Below are 26,512 nucleotides of genomic sequence, written 5' to 3' on the forward strand. Positions count from 1 at the left end.
TCACCCTGAAAGTCCCTGCACAGAAACTCCGCGGGGAGTCTAAATATAGCTGCACCGAACTCTCCCCGCCTTCAGCCAGGGGTCTCCAAGCAGCTCTAGGATTGGAGAGCTTATTCCAGGACGCAGCTCTCTCTCTCTCTCTTTCTCTCTGCATCTGCCATGAAGAGCAGGGCACGGAGCAATCCTTCTAGCACCTCCACGGTGTGTGGGTGTAAAGTGTATTAGGGGAAAGCAGGAATGACTCTGGGTGTTGGGGCTTGGCTCACAGTCACGTGGTACCACTGCCAGCTGCACAGCGCTAGGGGTTAGTAGTGCCTACTGCCCAGAGGCTTTAAGAGAAGCAAGGTCTTGCTGAGTAAGAACCAGGGAGGTCGTCACAAAACAATAACGATAAAAATAAAAGTAAAACTTTTAGCCGACGCTCTGACTAGAGAGAACAGCTGTCTGTGGGCGTGGGTGTATACACGGGGTGTGTGTGTGTGTGGGGGGGTGTTGGTAGAGTATTATCTGCTTTGGGTGAGACGACCAAGATAAGATTTTTGCCTTAGTATTGGTTGATATTCATGGAAGGTTAAAAGGCACACGGATGGCCACTTTGCTACTGTCTACCATGGCTTTGTGTTAAAAGCATAATTCAGTTGAACTTGGTGATTATTACTTTAAAAAAAAAATATTTGGGAGGAAGGCTGTTCTCTTGGAAGTCGTTCCCAATCCTGGCATCCTCTGAGTTTCCCCCAACGCTGAATCTGTTGTTTAATTGCTAACAATGTTTTTCAAAGGCAGAGTTCTGAGCCAGCAGCAGCATAATCTCACTCTCAGCCAAGAGCCCTGACTTTGGGGCGCCCATCTGGCAGAGGTGGTAGGAGATCCAGTCAGTGGTTCCCCTTACCACAGCGTTTCTGACATTGTAAGTTACAGCAGCATCCTGTCTGAGAGGCAGGTCCTGGGCTCGCCACCCTCCATGATCCCTCTCTAACTCACTGGGGACACCACCATCGCGGCAGAGACTTAAGCAGTTTTATGACTTTCTCCCACTTGAATGGAAATTTCTGGAAGGAGGGAAGTGGGTTCATTTTCCCAGGCTTCTCTGTCAGGAGGAGCTCCCTCACCGCAAAGGAGCTACTTTGGAGTTTTACGCCCTTCCCACACCCCACCCTTGGGGATGGGAAGGATGTTCTGCGACTCCCGGGTTTGCTGTCTGAGGCTAGGATGGAAAGTCACAGCCTGCAGGCTGGATTGAGTCGCGGGAAGCTGCTGGGTCCCTGCCTAGCGCTCTCCCGGGTGTGTCTATTGAACTGCGGTGGACTGGTCCCCAGCGCGGGAACCCAAGAGCCACTGCCGGAAGCGTAGCCCCCCGCGGGCTCCCTCCTTGGCTAGCCAGCACCTGGAGGGCAGGACCGAACCTCTCCTGCCCACACCCATCGCCTGAGGATGGCTGGACCAGGCGAGGCTTAGCAGTGGGAGAAGCCCAGAGACCCGCTCGTCCAGTTTGTTCACGAGGCACCGGGCGGACTTCACCCTCCGGACAGCTCCGAGCCCCAGGAAGAACCAAACCAAACTCAGCCTAAGAGACCGACTTAGGATCAGGCTGGTGCTCTGCGGCGGGCGGGGACAGGGGACAGACAGACTCGAACCCGGCTGGCTGTGCACGCGTGTAAGCGTGCCTCGGGGTATCCCGCACACCCCGGGTCCGGTCGGCGGACACTCCGCGGGGAGGAGGGAGTGGCAGCCACCGGACTAAAGGAAAGCGAGGAACACCTCACAAAGTGACGCCCCCAACAGGTCCGGATTTGGAATTGGAAGCGACAGAAATCTGGACCTCCCCTGGCCTGCTCCGCACACCTCGCGGCCCCCGCCCGGAGCCCCGATTCTCCGCTAGTCCGCCCCCCACCCCCGGGGGGGACGCCCCGTCGGCTGCGGGTTTCCTCCTGCAGACCTGCCCTCGCACATGAAGCCGCTGCCCCCGCCGCAGGCGCCGGCGCCCCCCTCGCGGTGCCCGTGGTGATGCCATGCCCCGCCACCACGCGGGAGGAGAGGAGGGCGGTGCCGCCGGGCTCTGGGTGAGGAGCGGCGCGGCGGCAGCGGCGGCGGCGGCGGGTGGGGGGCGCCCGGGCAGCGGCATGAAGGATGTGGAGTCCGGCCGCGGCAGGGTGCTGCTGAACTCGGCGGCCGCCAGGGGCGACGGCCTGCTGCTGCTCGGCACCCGCGCGGCGGCGCTCGGCGGAGGCGGCGGCGGCTTGAGAGAGAGCCGCCGGGGCAAGCAGGGGGCCCGGATGAGCCTGCTGGGGAAGCCGCTCTCCTACACCAGCAGCCAGAGCTGTCGGCGCAACGTCAAGTACCGGAGGGTGCAGAACTATCTGTACAACGTGCTGGAGAGACCCCGCGGCTGGGCGTTCGTCTACCACGCGTTCGTGTGAGTACCCGCGCCCCCACCCCCGACCCCCGACCCCCGTGCGCCCCTAGCAATGTCCTCTGTTGAAGAGCCCCCCCTGTGCCTGGAGCCCCGGGGTGCACTTGGCGCCCGCGCCCTGACTCTAGGCGCGGAAACGCGCGCGCGTTCACACACACAGAGCTACACACACGTGGTGGGTTTTTTTTTTTTTTTTTTTTTTTTTTTTTAATTTCTTTGCACGTGTTTGCCATCGGCCCTCTGGAGCCCTCAATTTCTCTCGTCTCACCTCTCGCTCTGGTTCGGATTGAACCGTTTTGCCCCAGAGCACCCAAGGGAACTGGGGGTCAGTTCCAGGTACTGGGGTGATTGAACGCAGAAGCTGGACTTAGGCGACTCAGATAATCGGGAGCGATCAGGTCCTGAGATAGGGAAACTTAGCTGAGTGGGGCGCCCAGGAGCTGGGAAACGCTCGGGGAGATTGTGTTCCAACCTGAGGCTGGAGAGTGTATTGGAGAGATTGGGAGGGCATGGCGGGGTGGGATGGAGTGGAGAGGAGAAGTGGGTCCACGGTCAGCTCTGGGGTCTGAGGAAACTGCTACGTGGTGGAGAGAGAGAGAGTAGGTTGTAAGCGCGCCCGGAAACACGCCTGGCCACCATCACAGCTGTCACCAACGGAAAATCTGTCAGTGCACGTAGTAGTCATTGCCACATAGAGGTGGTCAGAGTGTAGCGGGTTATCCAAGCTCTGCTGCAGGCAGCTCAGGCTGCAAGTAGAGAACCCGGAGTTCAGGAACACGGCCAGAGGTGCTGTAGCAGACGTGCACAGGGGCCAGCTGTGACCCGGATCAAGCAGTGCATTTAGTTGTCACTTATGGCACTGAGACAAAGTGTGTGTGTGTGTGTGTGTGTGTGTGTGTGTGTGTGTGTGTAGTAAGCTCTCACCGTCTAGCAGAGAATGTGAGAATGCTTAATGAGAAAATGATTGGAAGCAAATGTTTATTTTTCCCTTAGGCATTAAAAAGCTTTCTGTGGCTTTAAAGTTTACTACTGTTTTGCCCGACGTCCATTCATTCAATCTGTTAGAGTTAGGTGTATCTGGACGACGACTTATGGTTGTTTTTATGCCCTAACACCCTGTCTAATTTAATCTTTTTGAAGAACCACCTCCCCTTCTTCTTGCCCCCTCTCTGCCCCCTCCTTTTTTATGTTAAGATGAAATCCAAACATTTTAGCCTTAGAAGACCTTCAGAGAAAGTTACAGGCACATACTGATTGATTTTTCTTACTTACTTAAGATATGTTTGCAGCAGACAAAAAACATCTTTCAGAAATGACGCATGCTATCCTATACGTCTCCCTCGTGTGGAATGAAGAATTGGCACCAACCCAGGAAACTTAAAAAAAAAAAAAAAAATCATAATATCAAGAGAGAAAGAACTGCTTTTAGAGATAGGTGAACCTGAAGTGTGAGCAAGTAGAACTCAGAAAACTGGTGGAGTCTGCACTCCGGAGCCCCGGAGTGTCTGGAAATCTTTACAGTTCCAGATTGCTGTGAACATGTAGGATTAGGTGAACTGTTCCAGCCAGCTTCATATATTTGCAAGGCACACACAGAGAATGTTGTGTTCTGTCTAGCGTCGTTTACATTCAAAATACAAGGTCTATCATTTGCTGATGGGAGAGTCACAAGTATTTGGATGTAATTAATGATGGACACCCCTGACACTTGTTAAGCTCCTCTCCTTGGGTTCATATCCAATTAATTTCGTACTTAATGACCTAAGAAATTAATGACCTGTCAGAATATAATATACATTTTTAAAAGAAATGCGGAGGATTAATTTGCTGTAAATATGCACAGTATGGAGGATATTTTTAGAACATGCTCAAAATATTCATGGCTTTGATTTTTAAATATGATGTAATATAAAGTACATGTTATGGGTTCAGAGGGAGCTTGACAGAACCTCCCCTGACAGACATACGGATGTCTCCTAAGCATTGTTTACAAACAGGAGTGAAAATTTCTCAAAATGCATCATTTTCTTTTTGACATCTGGTTGTTAAGCCGGTTGTTATGGGTTTCTGGTGTTTTTACATTTTGATGATTTTTTTTAATTTTTTTTTTAATTTTTAGGTTTTTAGTTTAAGTATTTTTCTCCTAACCAGTTTTATCAGTGAATCCAGTGGGGGAATAGAACGTAAATTGTGTGTTTGTCAACACAGTATTGCTGATGCAAAGTTCTTCATAATGTTTTGAGGAGCCTTGAGGGCTGTAGGGTGGGAGCTGCGGAAGCTACATAGGATGGAGGATTCACATTAGCTCAGAGGCAGGTTCTGGAAGGATGGGACTTAACCACTGCAGAGCCTGGGGGAAGGACGAGGGGTAACCACTACTTACGATTTTTAAATGAGGTTTTGAATAGCCGGAATTTACACATTAAATTAATAAAGCAAGGTTACTTTGAGCTGCAGGTCCAATAAGACCATTACAGGAAACTATAAGAAAATAATTTCTAGAGAGGTGTAACTAACTAATGCCCTGCCAGCCTGGGAATCCTCAAATCTTACTTTAATAACAGTTTTTGTAGGGTATTAAGCTCCTTGCCAAGAACAAGCACACTGTGATTAATGAGGCAGTTCAGGGATGAATATACTTGGTTAGCCCAGTGTTTCCACTGCCAAGAAACCAGAGAAGTATGCTTAACATTATGCTTCAGGTAAAGAGAATATTCTGTTAAAATATGTAAAAATAATTATTATAATGATATTTTAATGCTCTAAAATGTGATCTGATGAGTGTATACCCCAGCCTACTGGTGAGAATGCTGGCAAGAGCAGAGATGACCTGCATCAAGTGATTTTCCTTCCTCAGAGTTTGTGGGCCTTAGGAAATCCAGGCACTTCCTGCTCTTTTGGAGTCCCCGAGCAGCAGTGTGTTCTGTCTTCAGCTGTGATACAATTAACCAGATGAGCTCTTAAAATAGGAGATGATTTCTCTGAGTTGTTTGTTCCATTTAAATTGCCCTTCTTTGGGGAAAATTTAGAAGAATTATGGTAGTTGTAGAGGAGTTCGTGATAGGATTTCTAATGTAAATTTGCAGTAGTGTAGCAAATGCGGTCAGTCCTGAGGACTCACTGGCACGCCTGTGCCTGTGAGATGTACCAATGCAGATTCATCCATCTGACCCATCCCATTGCCCAAAGCATCTCTGTCTCTTTCAGTACTGTAGATGAGTATTCATAAATACTTTAACCTAGAATATTCCAGCCACCCAAACTAGCAGCCTGGAGTCATTATATTGTTGTTGTTATTATTATTATTATTATTATTATCATTATCATTATCATCATCATCATCATCATCATCATCATCATCATTATCATTTTATTTACTAGCTCCTACTGACCACACAAATGACCATTAAATTTTGTTCATTTGCTTTGAAATCTTCTTACAAACATATCTCTTTCTGTCTTTTCCTGTTTCCTCAGGTGTCTCTCTGTTTCTCAGAACCTCTTCTTTATTGCCTGGCCATCTTTCTTCTATTTACAACCCTGTAGCCACATTCCGACACAAGTTTTATTAATAAAAGCCGAACATGATTACATCATATATAGATTTATCCATCTACATATATCGGAGTGTCTGAGGTATATGCTGATCTCTAAATTAATGAAGCAAAGACCTCCAATTTCAAGGAGGACAAGCATTTAGGTGATTTTAAGCATTGCAACAAGTGTGAGATGATGCTGTCTGGACTGTGACAGAGAAAATAAGTTACAAAATAAATTAATGCAAAATAGAGGACAATACCGCTCAGGACAGAGAAGCCAGCAGCCTTCAAAGGGGGAAATGAAGCCTGGGCTGAGTTTGAATGGCCAAGCAGCCCATTTTCAGGGGGCAGGACAGAGGGAAATGAGCCATCTTGGCAGAGAAAATAGCTTTAGTGAGTGTGGGGTCCCAAATGTGTAGTAACAGTTAAGTACTCTAAACTCATTGCCGGATACAACCAACTTCAAGAAAAGGGTTGAAGGAGCTCACACCTGATTTTTGTTGCTTTGACGATAGAAATGATCACGAAATCATGGAGGTCCAGTCTGTCTTTACCCTGTAGGATGTAGGGCTGAAGGAATGGTGAAAATCAGGAGAACATATCTTAACTTGGAAAGTGAATTGGAGAGGGGATTTAAAATGGTATCAGAAGGGGTAACAAAATACTCACCGGAGGAAATACGGAGACAAGGTGTGGAGCAGAGACTAAAGACTAAAGGAAAGGCCATCCAGAGACTGCCCCACCTGGGGATCGATCCCATATACAATGACCAAACCCAGACACTATTGCGGATGCCAAGAAGTGCATGCTGACAGGAGCCTGATATAGCTGCCTCCTAAGAGGTTCTGCCAGAGACTGACAAATACAGAGGCAGATGCTGGCAGCCAACCATTGGACTGAGCATGGGGTCCCCAATGGAGGAGTTAGAGAAAGGACTGAAGGACTGAAGGCGTTTGCAACCCATAGGAAAAACAACAGTATCAACCAACAAGACCCCCCAGAGCGCCCAGGGACTAAACCACTAACCAAAGAGTGCATGTGGAAGGACCCATGGCTCCAGCAGCCTATGTAGCAGAGGATGGCATTGTTGGGGCATCAGTGGGAGGAGAGGCCCTTGGTTCTGTGAAGGCTCGATGCCCCAGTGTAGGAAAATGCCAGGGTGGGGAGGCAGGGGTGGGCGGTGGAACACCCTCATAGAAGCAGGGGGAAGAAGGATGGGATGGGGGGTTGTGTAGGGGAAAGGGGATAACATTTGAATTGTAAATAAATAAAATATCTAATAAAAGTAAAGGAAAAAAGAAATCATAAAATGGAGTCAGTTCAGTGTGTAATTAGGTGGAAAGAGTATTTCAACATTTCCATTCATTCTGAGCATTTTTTATCTTTAAGTTCACCCTGAAAATGTGTCTTAGCTCTCTATGTTCCCCTGGTTGTTTTGGAAAACGTGGGAGATGATTGCCCAAGATGCCAAGGGAGTGACTGTGGGGGTAAAAAGAGAGGTTTAATCAGAAATGTTTCTTTTTCTTCTAGGATTCATTCTTAGAGACTTTTGTACAATGTATTTAGATTATTTCCCCTCCAGCTCCTCCCAAATCCCTTCCACTTCTCTGCTCTACCTTCATATCTTGTTTGTTTGTTTTTTTTTTCTTCCCTCTCAGTCCAATCTATGTTGCCTGTGTGCCACAGGTATAGGGCTATCCACGAGAGTATTCACAAGCTAAAGAGGTCATACCTCAAAAGAAGACTTCCTCCCCCACCAGTCATCAGCTGAAGATAACTCTGCTGTTGGGGGAGGGACATTGTTAGTGCATCCACAGGAATATAAACTGGTTTGATTCCCTGCAGGCAGTCACACCTGATATGAGTTCATACCATGTCCAGAAGATGCTACTTTGCAGTAGTTTTTCCTGATCTCTGGTCCTTCTAGTTTCTGTGCACCCTGTTACTCAGTGTTCCCGAGCTTTGGTGGGTAAGGGGAGAGATACAATATCCCGTGTCCCATTTAGGGATGAATAATCCACAATCCTTTATTTTGAATATATATATATATATATATATATATATATATATATATATATATATGAATGATTCAGAATTGGTTGCTTGTGTTCGTCTGTCTGGTGGGTATGTGAGGATAATTCTCACCCATTTTTTCGGAGGTAGAACTGTCATTTAGTAATATATAATGCAAATATATGGCCCATTCATGGTGGTAATATATGACCCAAGTTCACAGAAATGTAAAGAGTTCAGATTTGCTTAAGTAGAGCTTCAGATGTTTTTAGTCAGCTGGGTAGGGATTGTAAGAAATATGAACATGGAGCCAGCCTTTGTGGTTTCATGGACTTCAGGTCAGCAACACCAACAATTTTAAGAACATAGAAGTCACACATAAAAATATGTTGAAAGAATAAAATCATTTATAAATCTTGAGGCTAATATAAATGTCTCGATCCTACACCTAGATTTTGAAAACTTTATCAGTATGTGGTAATTCAATTAATCCTTTAAAAAATGGTGACATGGACTAGGAACACCAGCAAGAAGCAAAGGAAATAGATGAGTGAGAATTTACAGAAAGACCTAGAACACTAAAATAGAACAACCCGAAAACTAGAAAATTGGATGAGGCTTCATTGGATTTTTTTTTTTTTTTTTTTTTTTTTTTGTACAATGTTCCTGAAGAGTAAGACCTCTCTGTTGCTGAAGCCTATGTGGAATGACACAGGTTTGTATGAACTTAGTATATGGAGGTATGGCTAGGAGTAATAAAAGTTAGGTTCCAGATCCCCTGGGACAGTTCACTCTCATGTCATCTTTCTGGCTTAGTTATAGCCACCTCCCCAAGACTCCATCCCTCTGATTACCAGCCTTGCTGGGCTGCTCTATCCCGTGTTCTGTGCCTATACACATTTGCATTTCTCCTGCTATGCTGTTGAAGTTTTCCCACTTAGTGTACCATGACTTTTTGACACATATTTCTGACTTTCATTGTTTCTTCAAACTACAGTACAAAAGTGGTTTCTCAGGCACACTCCCAGGCAGGTGACAAGGTAGGTGCCACTTCTCTTAGATTTCATCGCTGTCTGGGGATGCCATCACAATGGTACTTCATCGATCTTGGTGGTGGTGATGCCACCTTGCCTCAGCCCTTCAGTATGAGGGAAAACTTCCCAAACAGAAGGTCTACATAATTTTAAATCATAATTTTAATGCCGTCTTGTGTATTTAATAGACCCTTGTTAAATGCCAACTCAATGAGTGATGACGTAGTCTTATTTGGAAGTTCCCCACGCAGATGCCTCAGGTAAGCCAAAGATGAAAGAAATGCCAGATCTTTGCAGTTCTCTTGGAGATGCTAGAAGATGACTACTTGACTTTTTTTTAAAAAACTAAATAATGGATGTGAAGCAACCAGTTGACCCTTTGTGCCTCTGACTCTTCATCTGCACATGGGCATAACAATGTCTATGACTCAATGAAGTGATGGAATAGAATGAGTCTAAAATACCATCCCAGAAGGAACAAAGTATCTGGAATACAGAGTTATCTGGCATCTTAACCCCCTCCTTGTGTCTGAGCTGGATGATTGCCTCCTAACTCATGGCTACAACTCCACACCCTACTCCTAAGTAACACAGCATAGCTCTAGTCACCTTTCCAAAATTTAACATATTGCTCCTCTGACTGGGGAGAGCCTGTTCACACCCTCAAACCACTCCATGTGCACACAGCCCTTAAAATTACAACCCTTGTTCCAAGTCATTGACACCTAGAATCCTATGTGTTATACAGCTATAGTCTGTGCATGCATCTTAGTTCATTTATCAATATTCTAAATGTCCAGACTATACTACTTCCCTTTTGGAATATCGAACTATATGTTACTGATTATGATGCTATTAGAGCAAAATAATTTTTTATTATTTGCATAATAATTCTGCTTCAAATTAAAAGTCTATATCTACAGAAACTGATGCTTGCAATTTATTTAAAATACATTCATTAAAAATTACTTATTCCCTTTATGTGCAGTGAGGCTCAACTTATGTTACTTTATATTCAGCTAATATAGTAATATAAAATATACCATGTTAAATCAGTCTATTTTTTAAATATAAATAAATATTTTTCATACTTTGAGGTCTGTAATCCAATTTAAAATGTTAAAATTGTTGACATATCAACATTGGGATGGCATAGAAGAAACCAAAAAATAAAATTTGAGAACAGTATTTCAGAACAGAATAAAGTCATGGTGCAAGAAAGACCATAAACAAGGAAGATGGCCAGAAGCCTTTTGATAATTGCTTGCAGAGAAGTAATGCCAATATTAATTTTTAATTGCAAATGGCTATTTTGGCAGATGAAAATGCCAACAGAGCATGTTCTACCCTAGCCCAGTGGTGCGAGAATACTGGAAACCCAAACATTGACTAGCCACAGCCCAGTTATGTTGGATGATGTGTCCATCACCCAGACAAACCTTAAAGTCATTTAGTTATGTTAAGATTGGCTGATAATTTTGCAGCTAATTGATTTTAACTGCACATGAAAAGATGCAGCTTTTGCAAAAGCCATCATATTGGGCATTATTCTCTTTACAATAGTTATGCGGCCATTCTTGACTGTTTTCTCTTTACCCCATGGCAGGGTAATCTTTGATTACTGCAATGCTACAGTTCACAGTTCCTTGTCTGTAGCCCTGGATATAGTTTCTCATCTATCTAAAAACTATTATATACAGAAGGTGATGTGTTCGATGCTAGTCATTTCACAAAGTAGATAGTATGATCTTAAAGAGGAGAATATGATTAGGTTAAAATTCAACCTCAGCTTTACTGCCACTGATTTGATGGCTATGAATAAGTTGTGTTCAGTGTGAGCTTTCTTAATCTGTGAAATAGTAACAAGATATAGCAAAATACAATATTAGTGTTGTAGGCGAGAGCTGTGTATATCTGTATGATATTTAAAATGTGTATCTTTCCAGTTAGTGTGGTGACTGCTTTTAAAACTGTAAATAAAATTAAGATTAATATGGTAGAAGGCTTTTTTTTCCATTCTAAAATTTTAGAATTTTTATCTATACCTATTGGCCAATCTTTGAAACAGCTAGAACAGATGATCTCCCATTTTCTCTTTTCTTTTTCTTTCATTCTTTCTTTCTTTCCTTCCTTTCTTCCTCCATTCTTTCTATCCATCCATCTGCCTGTCTGTCTGCCTGCCTACCTGTCTGTCTTTCTTTTATAATGGGGTTTCCTGATATAGTCCAGATTAGCCTGTACTTCTCTATGAAGACCAGGCTAGCTTACAAGTTGTAATTCAATTACTTCAGCTTTTCGAGTCCTGGGTTACAAGTCTGCACCACCACATGAAGCTATCACTAGCTTTCATTTAAGGTGTTCCTCTCTACAGCTGATGACTTGAGGGAGATCAAGAACAGAGATGTTCAGCTTTGAGACTGGTATTGAATTCGGATGCAGACTGGGAAAATAATGTAAGAAAAGAGGAAAAATACAGTGCCAGAGTGGAATTATATTTATGAATTATCAAATGCTGAAGATAGAGATGAACTTATTATTTCTGGTAATTGGGTTGGGCCATCATATAGATAGTAGGGCCATTAACTGAAACCAGGACTTCAGGTGACACAACGGGTTGAGGGGGTTGTAGGGAAAGATAAACATGAGTTTACCTTTAGAGATACTGAGCTTTTAGTGCTGGTGGAATTTCTGATAATGTGTTTACAGTAGTGTGTGGATGCTGCTTTAAAGTACTGGAGCTAAAACTCACAAGGAAGGCAGTAAAGAGAAAGCTAGTAAGTCATGATAGATACCTGGACAATTCAAGTAATTAAGGGTAGAATAAGAAATCGGGAATGGAATGAAGTAAGAGCATGGTGTGGGGAAACAGACTACACATTGATAAGTAGTGTTTAACTTAAAAATATTGACTGCATACTCTGTCCTAGCCATCAGGAGTGTCTGTATTCAAGAAGACTATCTATAATCTGGCTCCAGAAATCTGCACTTTCCTTATAACTGGGAGGCTAGCATGCACCTCAGAAATGTTTATTTATCATAGGAAAATGTCTGAGGTAGAGTAATCATTTTATGTAATTCTATTTCAGTTCACCAAATGCATGGGGCACAGAAGTAGAACAGTAGGAACAATGATTCTCATTGAGCCCATTAAGCTCCTTCAGGATATGCTTCTGAGCTTGGAAGTCACTGTTCTTATGGATGCACATGTAGACAAGTAGAAGAAATGCAGTTTTGTTTACAGACTGCAATTTGACCAGTAATGGACATCAAATGGACACTGAGGTCTTTAGAAGAAAACTAGTCTGCATCTTTAGGTTCAGACTCAGCAAGGGTCAGAACAATGAGGAGTACATACAGTCCTACTGAACTCAGCCACTGTAGGTAAAATGGTACCATTTTCTTCTTACACTGAGGTGAACCTGTGGACCTAAAGGTAAAGCAGCATCTACACTAGATAAGAAGCAATCAGTCATTGTGGTTACATTGTCCCTGTTGATGTCTAAAGGGATTCAGGCTACCAGTTTGGTGTGACCATGATCAGTCGCCTTGCCTTCTCTTCTCTTTGAAGAATGTTATAAGTCACCCCCACTGAAAATGGAATTTCTACTTTCACAGCGTCTCTACCAAGAGAAATTTCCTTACATGGTTCCCCAGCTTTTCGCATCCAGGGTTGGTCTTGATGAGTTACTTCACAAATTCCTTTAAACAAGTTGGGTCATGCTGCTGAGAGCTGTTTTCCAGAGCTCCTGGGTACAGAGTTTCATTCTAGACTTCAGAACTGAAAGCAGATAATAAAAATACGTTTATAGTTGACTTTAGGTAAGGTAACCCAGACAACCATAAACAAGAGTAGTCAAGAAACTATCCCACTATGCTGATGAACAACAAATGCCCTTTTAATTAAGGGACAGGAAACACAATTTGCCACATCATCAAGGAAATCATAGACTTTCTCCCTCCATAAAAGAATGAAGCAAATATTCATCTCGTTTTTTTCCTCTTCTTGTTTCTTGTTGGTTCCAATTCCTTTTACATGTAAAGCCACAAACTTAGTTTTGCCAGAGTAAGCCTCTGACCGTGGCGAAGCCACACAGCACATTCAAGGATCCATTGGAGTGCTGCATCTATGGATATGAAGAAGGAGAGAACAGGGAGATTTCAGAGGATAAACTGGAGCACTTGCTTGCAAGGAAAATGATTAAAATCATCCAAGTGCTCAGTGTTCCCAGCACATGTGACATTCCCAGTGTCGGTCAGTTACATAGAGATGGTGTGTACAGGGGGCTTATTTAAGCACTACAGTGTAGACATGTCAAATGAAGGGTAGTAATGGTGCTGGATAAAGAGTACAGGGGGAGAAAGCTAGCATCTGGGGAAATAATAAGATAGGGAGAAACAACAAAACAAAACCATAAAACTATAGCCATGCAGCATCCATAGGAGGGCGAGTCCCAAATAACGACAAGACTGTGGTAAAGTATTACGAAGAAAAAAAAGATAACATGTGTGTGTAAACATGTAAAAAGAGGTGGTGAAGTGGAAAGCCAGCATAAATGAGGGGTGGCCAGAGACCAGTAGAAAAGCCAGGCATCTAGGAGCCAGTAGCATCTTCAGCCCTTTGTGTTAGGGGGCCATCCAGTCTTACAGGGAACACACTCAATGTCCTGAACAAAGGGGATGAAAACAACAGAGTAAGGAGGTTGTGCATAAACACAGAAATCAGCCCTTCCAAAGACACCCGGGAATATGCTGTCTCCTGAAGGTCAGTTCATAACTAGAATGCAAACCTCAGGGATGGTAACAGTGCAGAACTGTGCCAGTAGGAAAATCTGGTGGAAACAGAAATTCAAAATCAGAGAGAAGAAGCAGCTGATAAGTGCCGAGCAGTGCTAAGGAGCTTGAGATAAGGCATCAGACATTGCCGTGGGAACTAAAAAGAGGAGACAGATTAGGCCATGAAACCGACAACTAAGTGGGTGAAGAGAGGAAGGAAAATGGCATATTGGGAAGCAGTCGGGTAAAGCTAAACCTTGAATTTCTCCAAGCAGTGCTAAGTCTGTCCAAATGCATCATAAAGTATATGGAAAATCTGCCCTATAAAGGGAGATTGGAATACTTGAAATGAACAAGATGGCTCAAAAGAGAGAATTGAAATTATGATTAATACATGTTTGAAGTAAAAAAGAGTTAAAACAAATTTCAAACAAAACAGAAAAAAATGTGATAGTTGACAAGAGATCCCTGGGTAATGAATGATTCTCTCTCTCTCTCTCTCTCTCTCTCTCTCTCTCTCTCTCTCTCTCTGTGTCTGTCTCTCTCTTTCTTTCTTTGTCAATTTGTGTCTCTGTGTCTCTCTCTCTTGTTTCTATATATAATATATATTATACACACACACATACACACACACATATATATGTATATATATGTGGTTTATTAACATTAAGTTCATGATCAATAATCATGATGCTTATTGAACTTCAAGTATTTTCTCCATAAGGCACTCCCCAAATTTCTTGAGTTAAGGAACATCTAGTCATCTTTGAGCCGTGTTCATCATAAACTGGAAACATATGCGACAAGAGAACAGAGTTGCGAGCTGTTCCTCACATACCCAAACACTGACGACTTCTAAAAAAATACCTTATTGATTTTGTGATCTGTAAATTAATGTTTTAATATGGAGTCTGTGAATAGTGAGGATTAGCAATGCATGCATATACTGTGAGCACCCTCAAAGAGGGAGGGGATGGGGGAGGGGATGGGGGGGTTCGTGGAGGGGAAACCTGGAAGAGAAACAACATTTGACATGTAAGTAAATAAAATAACCAATAATAAAAAAGAATGTGTATGTCACCAACGTCTTCTTATTCTCGGTCTCCTGTTTTTCTGTCTCTCACCATCTCCCTGATCCATTCTTTGAGGAAACCCTGTGGATTTCCTGTGCTAGGGACAAAGTTGTAATTGAACCAAACTGACCACTGTGATTTTCCCATGGGAATTCTTAGAAACTCCCTTTGTATGATTTTACTGATAAAGAGTGTTCTAGAATGAACAGCACCATGACTTTGAGAACATGAGTGCTTAGAGTAAGTCCTTCCTACGATATCATGTTCTTTTGTTCTCTAGAATTCAAGGATCCATGAGCTGAGGGGACTTCAGTTCTATAACACTCTCATGTAAGCTCTTCTACCAGGTTGTCAGAATTAAAAACAGTAACTAAGAAACAAGCAATATCACTGATTCTATAGCTACGAGCTGAAGCATGAACCGTGGTGTAGAGAGTCTCGTCAGGTAGATCTCCACTGTCTGGACTTATAGCAAAAGAGTGGTTAGTTTTTTTGGACTAGTTTCCACTGACTTCATGATCAGTCCCACCAAGAGCTGTTGGCAACCATCATCCACAGGATATTCCAAATGAAAAGCATCCATTTCTGACTCAGCATGATTGGTTTCTTAGAATATTTTTGAAATCTTGCCATTTTTAACATGGTATTTTAGCAAACAGAGGACAAATTTCACTTTTGTATCATATTTCCTTCCTATATACATCACATTGTTATTTTCTTTCTAATGAAAGAAAGCCCGAAGAGAAAGTATTTCTGATCTTCCTAAATACTCACACATACCTACCCCAATTAGTGTAGAGATTCCCACTTTTCGCCAGTTAACTTCTATGTTGTGATGCACTTTTGGTTAATAGAAAGCTAAGACTAAACTGACAGTAGATGGAAAATAAAAGTATACAAGACAGGACAACATTTATTTACAGACTGAAAAAATGACTGTTACCATCTCCTATAGACTGTCTGATTGTTCAGTATGTTGCATGCTTGGATTTCTAATAGTGATGCATCCTTATAGCTCTTCTTAAATATAGAGAACACTGTCTTCTACATATGTTTGTATGCATGTACACATATACAATCAGAATGTGTGAAAACACCCCTTCATTTAAAAACACAAACAAGGATTATATGAATAACTTCGGCAACAAATGGTGAGTTTATTTTAAGAATAAGTTTCATAAATATATGTACCTCTAAAAATAAAAATAGTAAAAGTTCTAAAATGTTTATTTTCCTCACTAAATATGACAGTTGTCTTCAAGTGGAACAGCTTGTAGTTACTGGTGATCTCATGTCTGAAGAATCGCATGGATTTTTGAGAAAGGCATGTGCATATTTCTTGAAAAAAATATATATAGCACTACCACAGATTATCCAGGAAGACTAAAGGGACCCGTTCTTATGAGAAGCTGTACATAGATGGCTTATACTCTACCAGCTTAGAGAGCTGGAATTTGGTATGTCTTTTAACTATGACAGAGTTCTCAAAGACTGGTTTAATGTTAGTTGCTCCTTTATTAGGTAGCATTATTTTTCCAAAACAAATGTCCAACCTAGTCATGTTGTCCCCATTTTATACCAGTATTTAGACATATCTGTTAGTACTAAGGTAGAAGATACTCTTGTCTTTGTCATATTGGTAGGGGTTCATCTTATTTACTAGCCACCTAAAAACCTCAAATTTCTCAGCATTATTGAAGCTCTAATGGGCTTATTTTATATCCTGTAGGAAGAACTATAAGCAAAATAAAACCATCAGCATCAGAGGGTATCTCAGTAAAGATACGTACAGAACAACAGGGCTGAAGTCAAGTCTTGTGGATCAGGAGGGCACTGCAAATAATTTTTACTGGAACACCAATAATTCCCATCTATTTTTGTATTGTCCACGATGTTCTCATACTACAAGCACATAGTGATTTTAAGTCCCAAATGCTGAAAATGTTTGCTATGTGGCCTAGTGTTTCCTAGTGTGTGCCCTTGTCCTGTGTGGGCAGGTGACTATGGGGACATGGCTGGTGAATTAGTTGCCACTATTGGTGAAGTAGAAAGGATATTGCTGTTTACAGGGAGCGTTAGTGTGAGGTGAGTTATAAGGAAAAGGAAGTATAAATCAAGAAGAAAAGAAAGTCAAAACAAAATAGGAAAATAGAACTGACCTAGAGTAATAAAAGAGAGATGAGATGAGTGGGGGGGGAGGGGAGAGGGAGGGGGAGAGGGGAGAGGGAAAGGGGAGAGGACGGGGAGAGAGAGAGAGAGAGAGAGAGAGAGAGAGAGAGAGAGAGAGAGAGAGAGAGAGAGAGTGTGTGTGTGTGTGTGTGTGTGTGTGTGTGTCTGGGGCTCAGAGACCCAATGACCCAATAGTGTTCTCACTAAGCTTTCTGGTTTGCTGACAGCTATGTCTCCCACAGGTGTGCTTACACAACCCCCTCTCTGTAGAAACTAAGAAGCTCTTCTAGCTCTTCTTTGTGATCATTAAATACAAATAGATACATATTTGCCTAGTCTACTTACAGACACATAGGTACTTATGTGTCTATAATGTGGCCAATTTATTTTCTTTATTTTCTAAGTTCCCGTGGGAGTACCTCTTGGACACTAGATCTCAGTATTGGCAGTAAGCACTAACATACCAGTATAGATTATTTTAAAAAACATAACATTTACTATAGTAGAAAAGAATGGTGCTGACAGAAACCTTAAAAAGAGTATTGACTGCAGTTATGTCACACTTTATGTAATTAGTTGTCATTGAAACTTTACTTTATTTGGTAACCAATTTAATATTAAAGACCTACTCAATATATAAAACCTGTGAATGTGTATATGATAAAATCTCAATTCAGGGCACATAAATGACATCATAAGAAACTTGAGACAGGTACAACAACTACCACCTAGGAAAAATTGTGACAATTAAATTTAACGGATAGTGACAACAGGTGTGATATAAGACCACCATGGACACCATGTTGTAGAAGCTGAGCCTTTTGGAAAAGTTATAGGACTATTTATGAGGAGAACAGAAGGTTACATCTCATCTCTGTTGGCAGGGGCATGTGGTCTTGGGGCTTCAGTAGATAACACATGAGACCTTCCTAGTTAAGAGTGTTCACTGCAACATCATTGCTCTTAGAACAAAGCTCACAGAGGAAGTAACAGATAAACATAGACAGTGTCTTACAATAAATTCCATAGTAATGGTAGTAAGGGATAATCTAGAGCTACTTAACCAATATTAATACCTCTGAAACTTAATATTGAATCAAAACTAAATGAGCACCCGCAGATATGCATGCCCAACACATACATGGTCATAATCTCAGCTCTCAGGGACCAGAGGCAACAAGATCTAGGGTTTACTACCAGTCTGGACTTTATGACATTAGATCTTGCCTCTAACAACAAAAAGAAGTAAATGATATTTTACAGTGTGGAAAAGACTATATATAATATTCAAAACTATGCAAACTGATATTCGTGGATATCATGACATGGGTATCATGGATATGTATATATTTGTAAAACATCTTTTAGTATGTAGACTTGATCATTATTATCTACGAGGATGGCGTTGGAAGAAGGAATTGGGAAAGCACATGTAGATGTGAATATTTTTAAAATTTTTAATATTTAGACTGATGGTAGGTAGCTATACGAATACCTTTGGGGGATGGAATTAGGAACCCATATATAATAGTTTCAACTGAATCTAAATGTAATAATTCTTTAGAAATAAAATTAACCCAAGACTGAGAAAATACAGCAAAATGAGTGTTTATGTGTGTGGAAGCATGTGTGAACATTCATTTTATTATTCTCAGGCTCTAAGGTTTGAAACGTTTCTGAAGAGGAAAAAAGGCAAAGGCAAAGTGTGCTTGTGCAGAGACAATACCCCCAAAAGAGGATTTCCTCAGTTAATCTTTCACACTAAAGATATTAAGTCTCAGTTTTAAACTTCCCATGTTTTTCACATGTGCTGAATCATATTAGTCACTCGAGGAAAAAAGTGAGGTTTTTTTTTTTTGTTTGTTTTTTTTTTAATAGATTCAGGACAGAACTTTCTCTAAGCAAAATGAGGTTTTGGTATAATCAAAGCATGGCTTCCTTTGGCCAGATAAATGAATGTTGTTTGGAGATGTCTGTGACTGAGCACTGACCTTGTTCTGCTTACAGATGGGCAGCAGCCTGGCAACGCTGCAAATGCGTGGCATGCTGGTCATGAATACTTAAGAATGAATTAATGGTAGACTCTGCAAATGATTTGGCTCATAGCCTTTTACAGAATGTATGCGAAGTAAAACAAAACTATGAGCCATGCCCTTAAACAAACGTGCTCACATGGTCATATACACATGGCGGTAAACATTTCTAAGAATTCATATAACATGAGGTCCAAAAAAACACTAGGTGAGGACCTCTGAAATAAACATATTGCCTTACAGGAAGTTGGTTAAATCCCCAATGCAGACAGTTACTTCAGTAATGTCTGTGGATATCCTCAGTCATGGGTGCTGCAGACCCAGTGGAGTGTTTGTGTGACTCAAGGAGTCTCTGTACATTTATTGATTTAGATAATGTTAGCAAACATTCATCTTGGAGCACAAATGAGCAAACTATGCAGTCAGCCCTTGCTTGGCTCCCCCGCTCCCCCATGCTTCCTTTATATTTAAGAAATAAAACTTTCAGCATAGAAAAATCCAGCAACCAGTTCTATTACCTGTGTGCAGCTATTTGAGTTGATATGACTTTCCTGAGGCAATTTGTACAGGGAAAAGAAACTCAGTCAGATGACAAGTAAGTTCTTGGCATTGAGCCCTGACTACCAGAGTATACTATAAGGACTGAAAGTTGAGTGTAAGGTCACATACACTGTGAACTTCACACTTGTCATTTAAAAAGGGTCAAGTAGACATGAGATCTCAGGAGGTTGATTCACTGGGATATTGGATTGACTGGCAACCAGGTACAATTAATACAGGCCTATTGCAAGTGTGTGTGTGTGTGTGTGTGTGTGTGTGTGTGTGTGTGTGTGTGTATAAAACTGATCAAAATATTAAACTTTATTTTCAATTATCTGTTACACACATATATACAGATGCAGATTTTTGCTCTAATCAGGCAATTAAAATATACTACATAAAATATAAACTAGATTTTTTATTGACTTCTTACCATGTATTCTGCATTATATCATTCAACATGTAACTGACAATCTAATAATTTATCTTATCCATTTCTTCTCTTGCTGATTAGATTAAATATATAAAAATGACAATTCATGGATACCTATTTTTAAATCACTATAAGCAGGTGTAATAGTAACATGATTTGAAATACCTGCTGAGTCAAGTGAAATGCAGAAATGAAACAAAACAAACAAACAAAAAACAAAAAAATAAGTCCTATAAGTCCCTCAAATATGTGTTTTCAAGTTGACTTTCAGATTAGGTCCATATTTATATAGCTGTGTAAAATGTAGGGAAAGGAAACCAGAAATTCCAGAATATTTTCAAACTGCCTTAAGCATCTTGACACTTTATTGTTTTTCTCTGCCAGGAGGCCAAATGAATGCAGTTGCCTCTGGGGGAAAAGCCACGCTAAAGAAAACATACTTAAAATTCTTACCTTTGTAGAAGGGAAGAAAAAACAGCCACATCTTAGAAGTTGGAGAAGCAGGTCTCTGTATCCCAGAAACCACAGCCAAACGGATCAGTGCAGAATATTCATTTCTAAGTCTTGTTATCTCTCTGTGTCTTTTCAAAGCCAGTTCCAGGCTCAGTTTTTATATTTTATAGTATTTGTATATGACCTACACACATCTTTTAACATAAGCCACCATTAAATTACTTATAATATCAATAGAATGCTAATATTGTATAAATAGTTGCTCTACTGTAGTACATAAAGACTAATGACCATTAAGAGACAATATATTTAGTACAGTGACTATTTCTTTTCAAACATTTCAATACTTGAATTTATTGAATAAATCAGCCATGCAGAAACCACAAATGCAGGAAGAACTATGTATTTTTTTTCCCTTCTAAAACCTCACCATACAGATACGTGGTGACAATCAGTGATATGAGGATGAAATCACTAATTCTTACCTTCAAGTAGCTTCGGTCACAAAGCAGAAACCTGGGCATGTACACAGTGCAGCCTGGCCTTAGGGAGGCCTTAAAAATGAAATGTGTGAAAACTAGTCCCATGGGATGTCGGGGAAGACACCAGACAGCCAGTTTGAGAGCATGTGAGGTGAGAAAAACTTATCAAATGCACTTGTGGGTTGTCATTTTTACTTTCTCTATGGAGGTGAAGGAAGTGGGTAGATTTCTGCTATCTTAATCTTATTATCAAATCTGTTCATCTATTTGATGTAGCTGCTACTTAATGTACTGTAATTACTCCATTAACTTTTAATCTATACTGTAGAATCTCCACATAAGGAGATAACCGGTTCCTCTCTCTTCTCTAGCACACAACACAAGCCCAAATAGCTGGCAGGTACAAAATGAATGCTCATTTAGTTGGACAGAATGAATGGAAGAATGGATGGATGAATGCATGCAAAGAGAGATGGAGAAATACTTGAATGGATAGCCCAGAGTGTTTAGAAACTCATACACTTGGTCTCTGACAGCTTCAGTGGAAAAACCAACATAGTAAGAAAAATGTAATGTACAGGGTGTGATAGAATGTAAAAATATTTTTACTAGAAGTACACTTGGACTTTATTATAAATTGGAAATGATTTCCACCTATGTGTGGACTTTCCAAAACTTCACATTTATGCGCACATTAATACACGTATTAAATTGTTGTACCAAGTAAGTTTAGAAGTCTGTTCTTTCATTAAGATGACAGTTTGTTCCTAGTAATGAAAATCTTCCAATTAAAACACTAATTTTGCAATGTGTACCTCGATTATGTGAAGAGAAACTGCTTGATCCACTGGAAAAAAGTCTAAGTTTGGTTAACCCCTTTAAAGTGGTGTCACGTATCAAAGACTGCACCTTCAAACTACCAATGGAGAAAAAATAAAACCATTCTGGACATGCAAGCTGACCGAGCAGACAGCTGGAATTTTGGGGAAATGTCTGTGGCATTTGAGTTTATTTTTAAGGGAATGAAAAATTTTTCCATTAAATTTTATAAAGCAATAACATTTTAAAAACTTACACTCAATAAGAACATTTATAGTGCTGATGTAAAACTCCAATGATATTTTATTCATGAATTACATGAATTACACACTTCTTTTCTTATGGGGAAGATGAGATAAGCAACATTTTCTAAGTTCCTGTTGTCTCTTTTAGCACCTCCTCCTTTGCCTCAATGTACAGACTCATAGTCAAATCTTTTTTTTTTTTATTATTTGATTTTCCAGGAGGTTCATGTGCAAACAAAATCATATGGTATGTGCATTAAGACACACATCAAACAAGCTCTAGAACATTAGAAGGAAGCCCAACTTTCTACAATGCGTAGGTAACTTTGAAAATCCTTGACACAGAAGCGGTGTGGGAGTGCTCTGTAGCCTTGTGTCCTTTTTAGTTATGCATTTCAGAAGGTGAAGTTTTCATTATGTGCTTCCGTAGACAAGTGGGAGATTAATTCCTCTGACTCATTTTCTCCAACTTCGAGTCCCACTCTTATCTCTCTTTCCTTCCCTAGATCTGCCTCACCTTCCTCATGTCTTCCCTGCTAACCCCCTCACTTCTACGCCTTTCACAGAAAGCCAGTATTGTTTGATGGTAATCACCTAAAGCAGAGAATTCTTCAATTAGACACAATTCCCCTTTGTGTTATTTTTACCTTATCCAACTTGTGTTTTCCTGGATTTTTCAGACTTACTGATACAATATTGTTTGTCCACCTTTTCTCTTGGCCTGGAACTTTGAAGGTGACAGCCGCATTTGCTAATGTTAAATGTACTGCATTCCTATGTGATGTTAACCCTGAAGACAGAACTAATTCTGCTCTAGAGGAGACTGGTCAATCTGAAAGAAGGATTCAATTTAGCTTCACAAATTACTGGACTATCATTCTGAACAAGGAGACCGGTAGGAAGCCCCAGCTGGCAAAGGTACTTGTTGCCCAGTCTGCTGGCTTCAAGTTCTAGAACCCACAATTAAAAAATTCTTAAGAAAGAAAGAAAAAAAAATCTTGTCTTAGTTTCCTTACTTAAGTAGATCGAGGATTCTGTGGCTCCTCCTGTACTTTCTGCCCCCTGTGTGGCTCACCAAATGTCAGGTACGTTTTCAATTTCAGCTGTTCTTTTTATTCACAATCAAGCACAGGTATCCATCAAAATGGGCACTACAGCAGCAGTTGCTTACTGTAGTTTGTCTATTCCACCACAGTAGCTCTATCTTTCTGTAAAAAGAGAACTGTGTCCCTTGGGTTTTCATCTCTGGATTTCAGCTGCCACATTTTCTGAATCTTCCATGTCTTAGCCTGGGTGTGATGTTTCATAACCAACCTGCGGGCTGTCAGAATCAGTGAAGCAAACCATTTTCTGCTTGTCTTAGAAATGCCGGATGCTTCCCTCACCCCTTTCTACTTTATTATTACTTCATTTTTCCTGTAAGGATCCTTCTTTGGCATATAGAGTTTTCTTTGCTATCTATAATTTTCACCACTTGCAATCTTATCTTCAATTCTAAATATGGAAATTTATGTTTTAAAGGGTGAACTTTCTCTCATTACTACTTGTAGAGGAGGGGATAGAGGGTTAGAGGATGACATCCAAAACAAGAAACAAAAGAATGACCCTTTCTAGTTTTTTAAAACATAGTTTGGTAACATTTTAGCAACTACATTATTTTACAGTTGTGACAATTAGTTTAGTAAAAATAGTTATTTTAAGTTATTTCATTGGGGTCAGTCGCTGAATACTATGCTAGCCAATATAGCATTTATTTTAAAAAGTGAAAATATAAAGGAAAAAAAAAAGACACTCGCATCGCTTCATGTGCACACAAATCAGTGCGTTCTCTTGCTAGACATTCTGATTATTAAAGTAAGGTATTTATATTTTAGTTGTTCTCCAAAGCATATACTTCTAAATATATCTTACAAAAATTGTTCTAGGATAAAATTAAAGTATAGATATTATATACTTAATTCTGTAGTTAAAAACATAAATTTGAACATTAGATTATTTCATATACAATTCGTTATCTATACAGTCAATAAATATTTGGAAGATTCCTCTTGCTTTATAAATATAATTCCATCATCTTTATACTGAGACACTTTGAAACTCAACACAAATAATTCACATAGAACTTAGTGCAGTCTCTGGCATGTGACAAGAATCCAGTGACCATTATTTGTTGTGGCTGAGTACATGATATAAGTGTAATTTAGAATGAGGCTCTCATGACAAAATAATAATTGATATTTAAATAATTAAATCTATGTCTGTGCCTGTCTGAAGTTATGCGCACCATGTGCACACAGGAGTACACATAGGCCAAAAGAGGGGTTGAGTTCCATGGGACTGGAGGTATAGGCAATTGTGAACAGCCATGTGGGAAACAAGGCTAGAACGTGGGTCCTCTGTAAGAGCATCAAATCTTCCTAACCCTGCAGCCATTTCTTCAGCTCTAAGAACAATTAATATTTAAATGGGTGTAAACAGAAAGGAAATAACTGGGCATAACTTGACGGTATTTGAGATCATGTGATGTAAGAAAAGAAGTGAAAGGAAGTTGGGGTTCAGGTTTCTGGAAGAGTTTGGAGGTTTTTTGGGTTACCTTGAATTTGAAGTGATAGTGTCATTGTCATGAAGATGTGCTAAGGTTGTCTTGTGGGTTGAAATAGAACTTCTATGTTTATTTTCATTGTGAGACAACTCTGTTCCAGATACAGGTAAAAAAACATTTCAGTAAACACTATCCAGCCTGTTTAGTGAATGAGGCATGAAGATTTACAGAAGAAAGAAAAGCAGCGACACAGAAGACTTAAAAGATATCAAGAGCATGCTGCATTAGGCAAAAAGAAAATGCCAAATGATTATAGCTGTTGAGAAAAAATATTTTCACAGGAACTGAATCTGTGATTTAGAGATCAGAACCATCCAGATAGCAAAAGTAACAGCAGATTATTTGCTGCCTATATTGATTTATTACAGATCTGCATCAAAATCATTGCATAAGCCTCCTTTCCTAGTATGTACTCTGTTACATGAAAGGTATAGCAGTGGTGATTCTATATATAATATAAACATAATTTTCTCCAAATATTAACTGATCATGCTAGAGTATTAAAAATGCTTAGGTCTGTAGGTTTGTTTGTTTTGTTTTTTTTTTTTCTGTCACAATTTCTAGCACGTTTGAGAAGCAATGTTGGGTTTCTTTTGGTTCTGGTTATATTTAGTAGACAGAATCTGTTTTAATTTTAAGGAAAAAAAACTGGGTTCTTTCTTTGTTGGCTCTCTGTGAACAAAAGGGAAAATATGGAAGAAATGCCTACACATAAGCTGCAACAGGCTTTCAAACATTACCACTCAAAATTCAGCCTCCCACTGGCACCTCATATACCACTAAGTTTAGTTCAAATACATGGTTAGGTCTTGGCTGTCATTTTTGGTCTTTTTTTTTTTTTTTTTTTTTAACTTTGTCACATGTTGGGTTCTGCAAACCATGTCTACAATCTCCACATGATGCATGGACACAATTATGTAAACAGCAGCAAGGGCATGTTATCACCATGAGACAATTCCGAAGGTGTGTGAAAATTCTACAGAGAGAGACAGAGACAGAGACAGAGATGGGGAAGGGAGAGGGGCGAGGGGAGAGAGGGGAGAGGGGAGAGGGGAGAGGGGAGAGGGGAGAGGGGAGAGGGGAGAGGGGAGAGGGGAGAGGGGAGAGGGGAGAGGGGAGAGGGGAGAGGGGAGAGGGGAGAGGGGAGAGGGGAGAGGGGAGAGGGGAGAGGGGAGAGGGGAGAGGGGAGAGGGGAGAGGGGAGAGGGGAGAGGGGAGAGGGGAGAGGGAGAAAGAGGCATGTGATTGATATGGCAAGGAAAGGCTTGTGGAGAAAGTAGGATCTGGGGAATGAAGGGTGGGAGAATAAGAGAATTGGGTCATCTTGCTGAGCAGCAGGGAGAGTGAACTGTGAGCAGATATAAGCATTGTTCATGCTGTCAGTTTTTCTCTTAACTGGAGATTAGGGCCAAGGCATAGAGCAGAAGCTTCTGATTGCTTTAGAGGAAAATGAAGAATAATGAATAAATAGGTTCTGGGGTAGGGGGACAGTAATTTAGAATAGCGAGACAGCACCCATGTGTGCTGTATTCTAGAAGGAAGACAAATTGGACCTGAAGAAACTGGCTGAGAACCCACTGTTCTAGCCAGTAGTTTAACAAAGTATGAATCAAGATGGAATGGCAAGGAAAGAATCTATCTACACGTCTTCCAAAAATGCAAATGTCTGGGGAACGTTCCATATACCCAGAGCTCATGTCTGCATATCACATTTCCATATTTTGCCCATTCGTAATTGGCAGATCGAGCTGCAGTGTGATTCGGCACTGGCGCACGCAGCTGTAGAGCGCTATTTTGCTGTGTATTCATAGTGTCCGCTCAGATTTTCAGGCCACCAGAATGGCTGCAGGTTTGATTCTGATCTTGGAGACATATACAGCCAAATTTTACTGAAG

At 40.9% G+C, this 26,512-nt stretch overlaps 1 protein-coding gene across 3 annotated transcripts in view; it reads left to right on the top strand.

Annotated features, from left to right (window-relative positions):
• Positions 1–923: 923 nt before the first annotated feature.
• The window catches only part of Kcnq5 (potassium voltage-gated channel subfamily Q member 5), a 539,505-nt gene continuing 513,916 nt past the window's right edge, over positions 924–26,512 (top strand). Inside the window, exon 1 of one of the 3 annotated variants that reach the window (XM_034521402.3) lies at positions 924–2,413. In XM_034521402.3, the coding sequence (XP_034377293.1) occupies positions 2,010–2,413 (404 nt within the window). In that variant the 5' untranslated portion in view covers positions 924–2,009. The remainder of the gene's footprint in view (positions 2,414–26,512) is intronic. The other 2 variants (XM_034521404.3, XM_034521405.3) reach the window with 2 other exon arrangements.

The sequence above is a fragment of the Arvicanthis niloticus genome, chromosome 17, assembly GCF_011762505.2.
Source record: "Arvicanthis niloticus isolate mArvNil1 chromosome 17, mArvNil1.pat.X, whole genome shotgun sequence".
Classification (NCBI taxonomy): Eukaryota; Metazoa; Chordata; class Mammalia; order Rodentia; family Muridae; genus Arvicanthis; species Arvicanthis niloticus.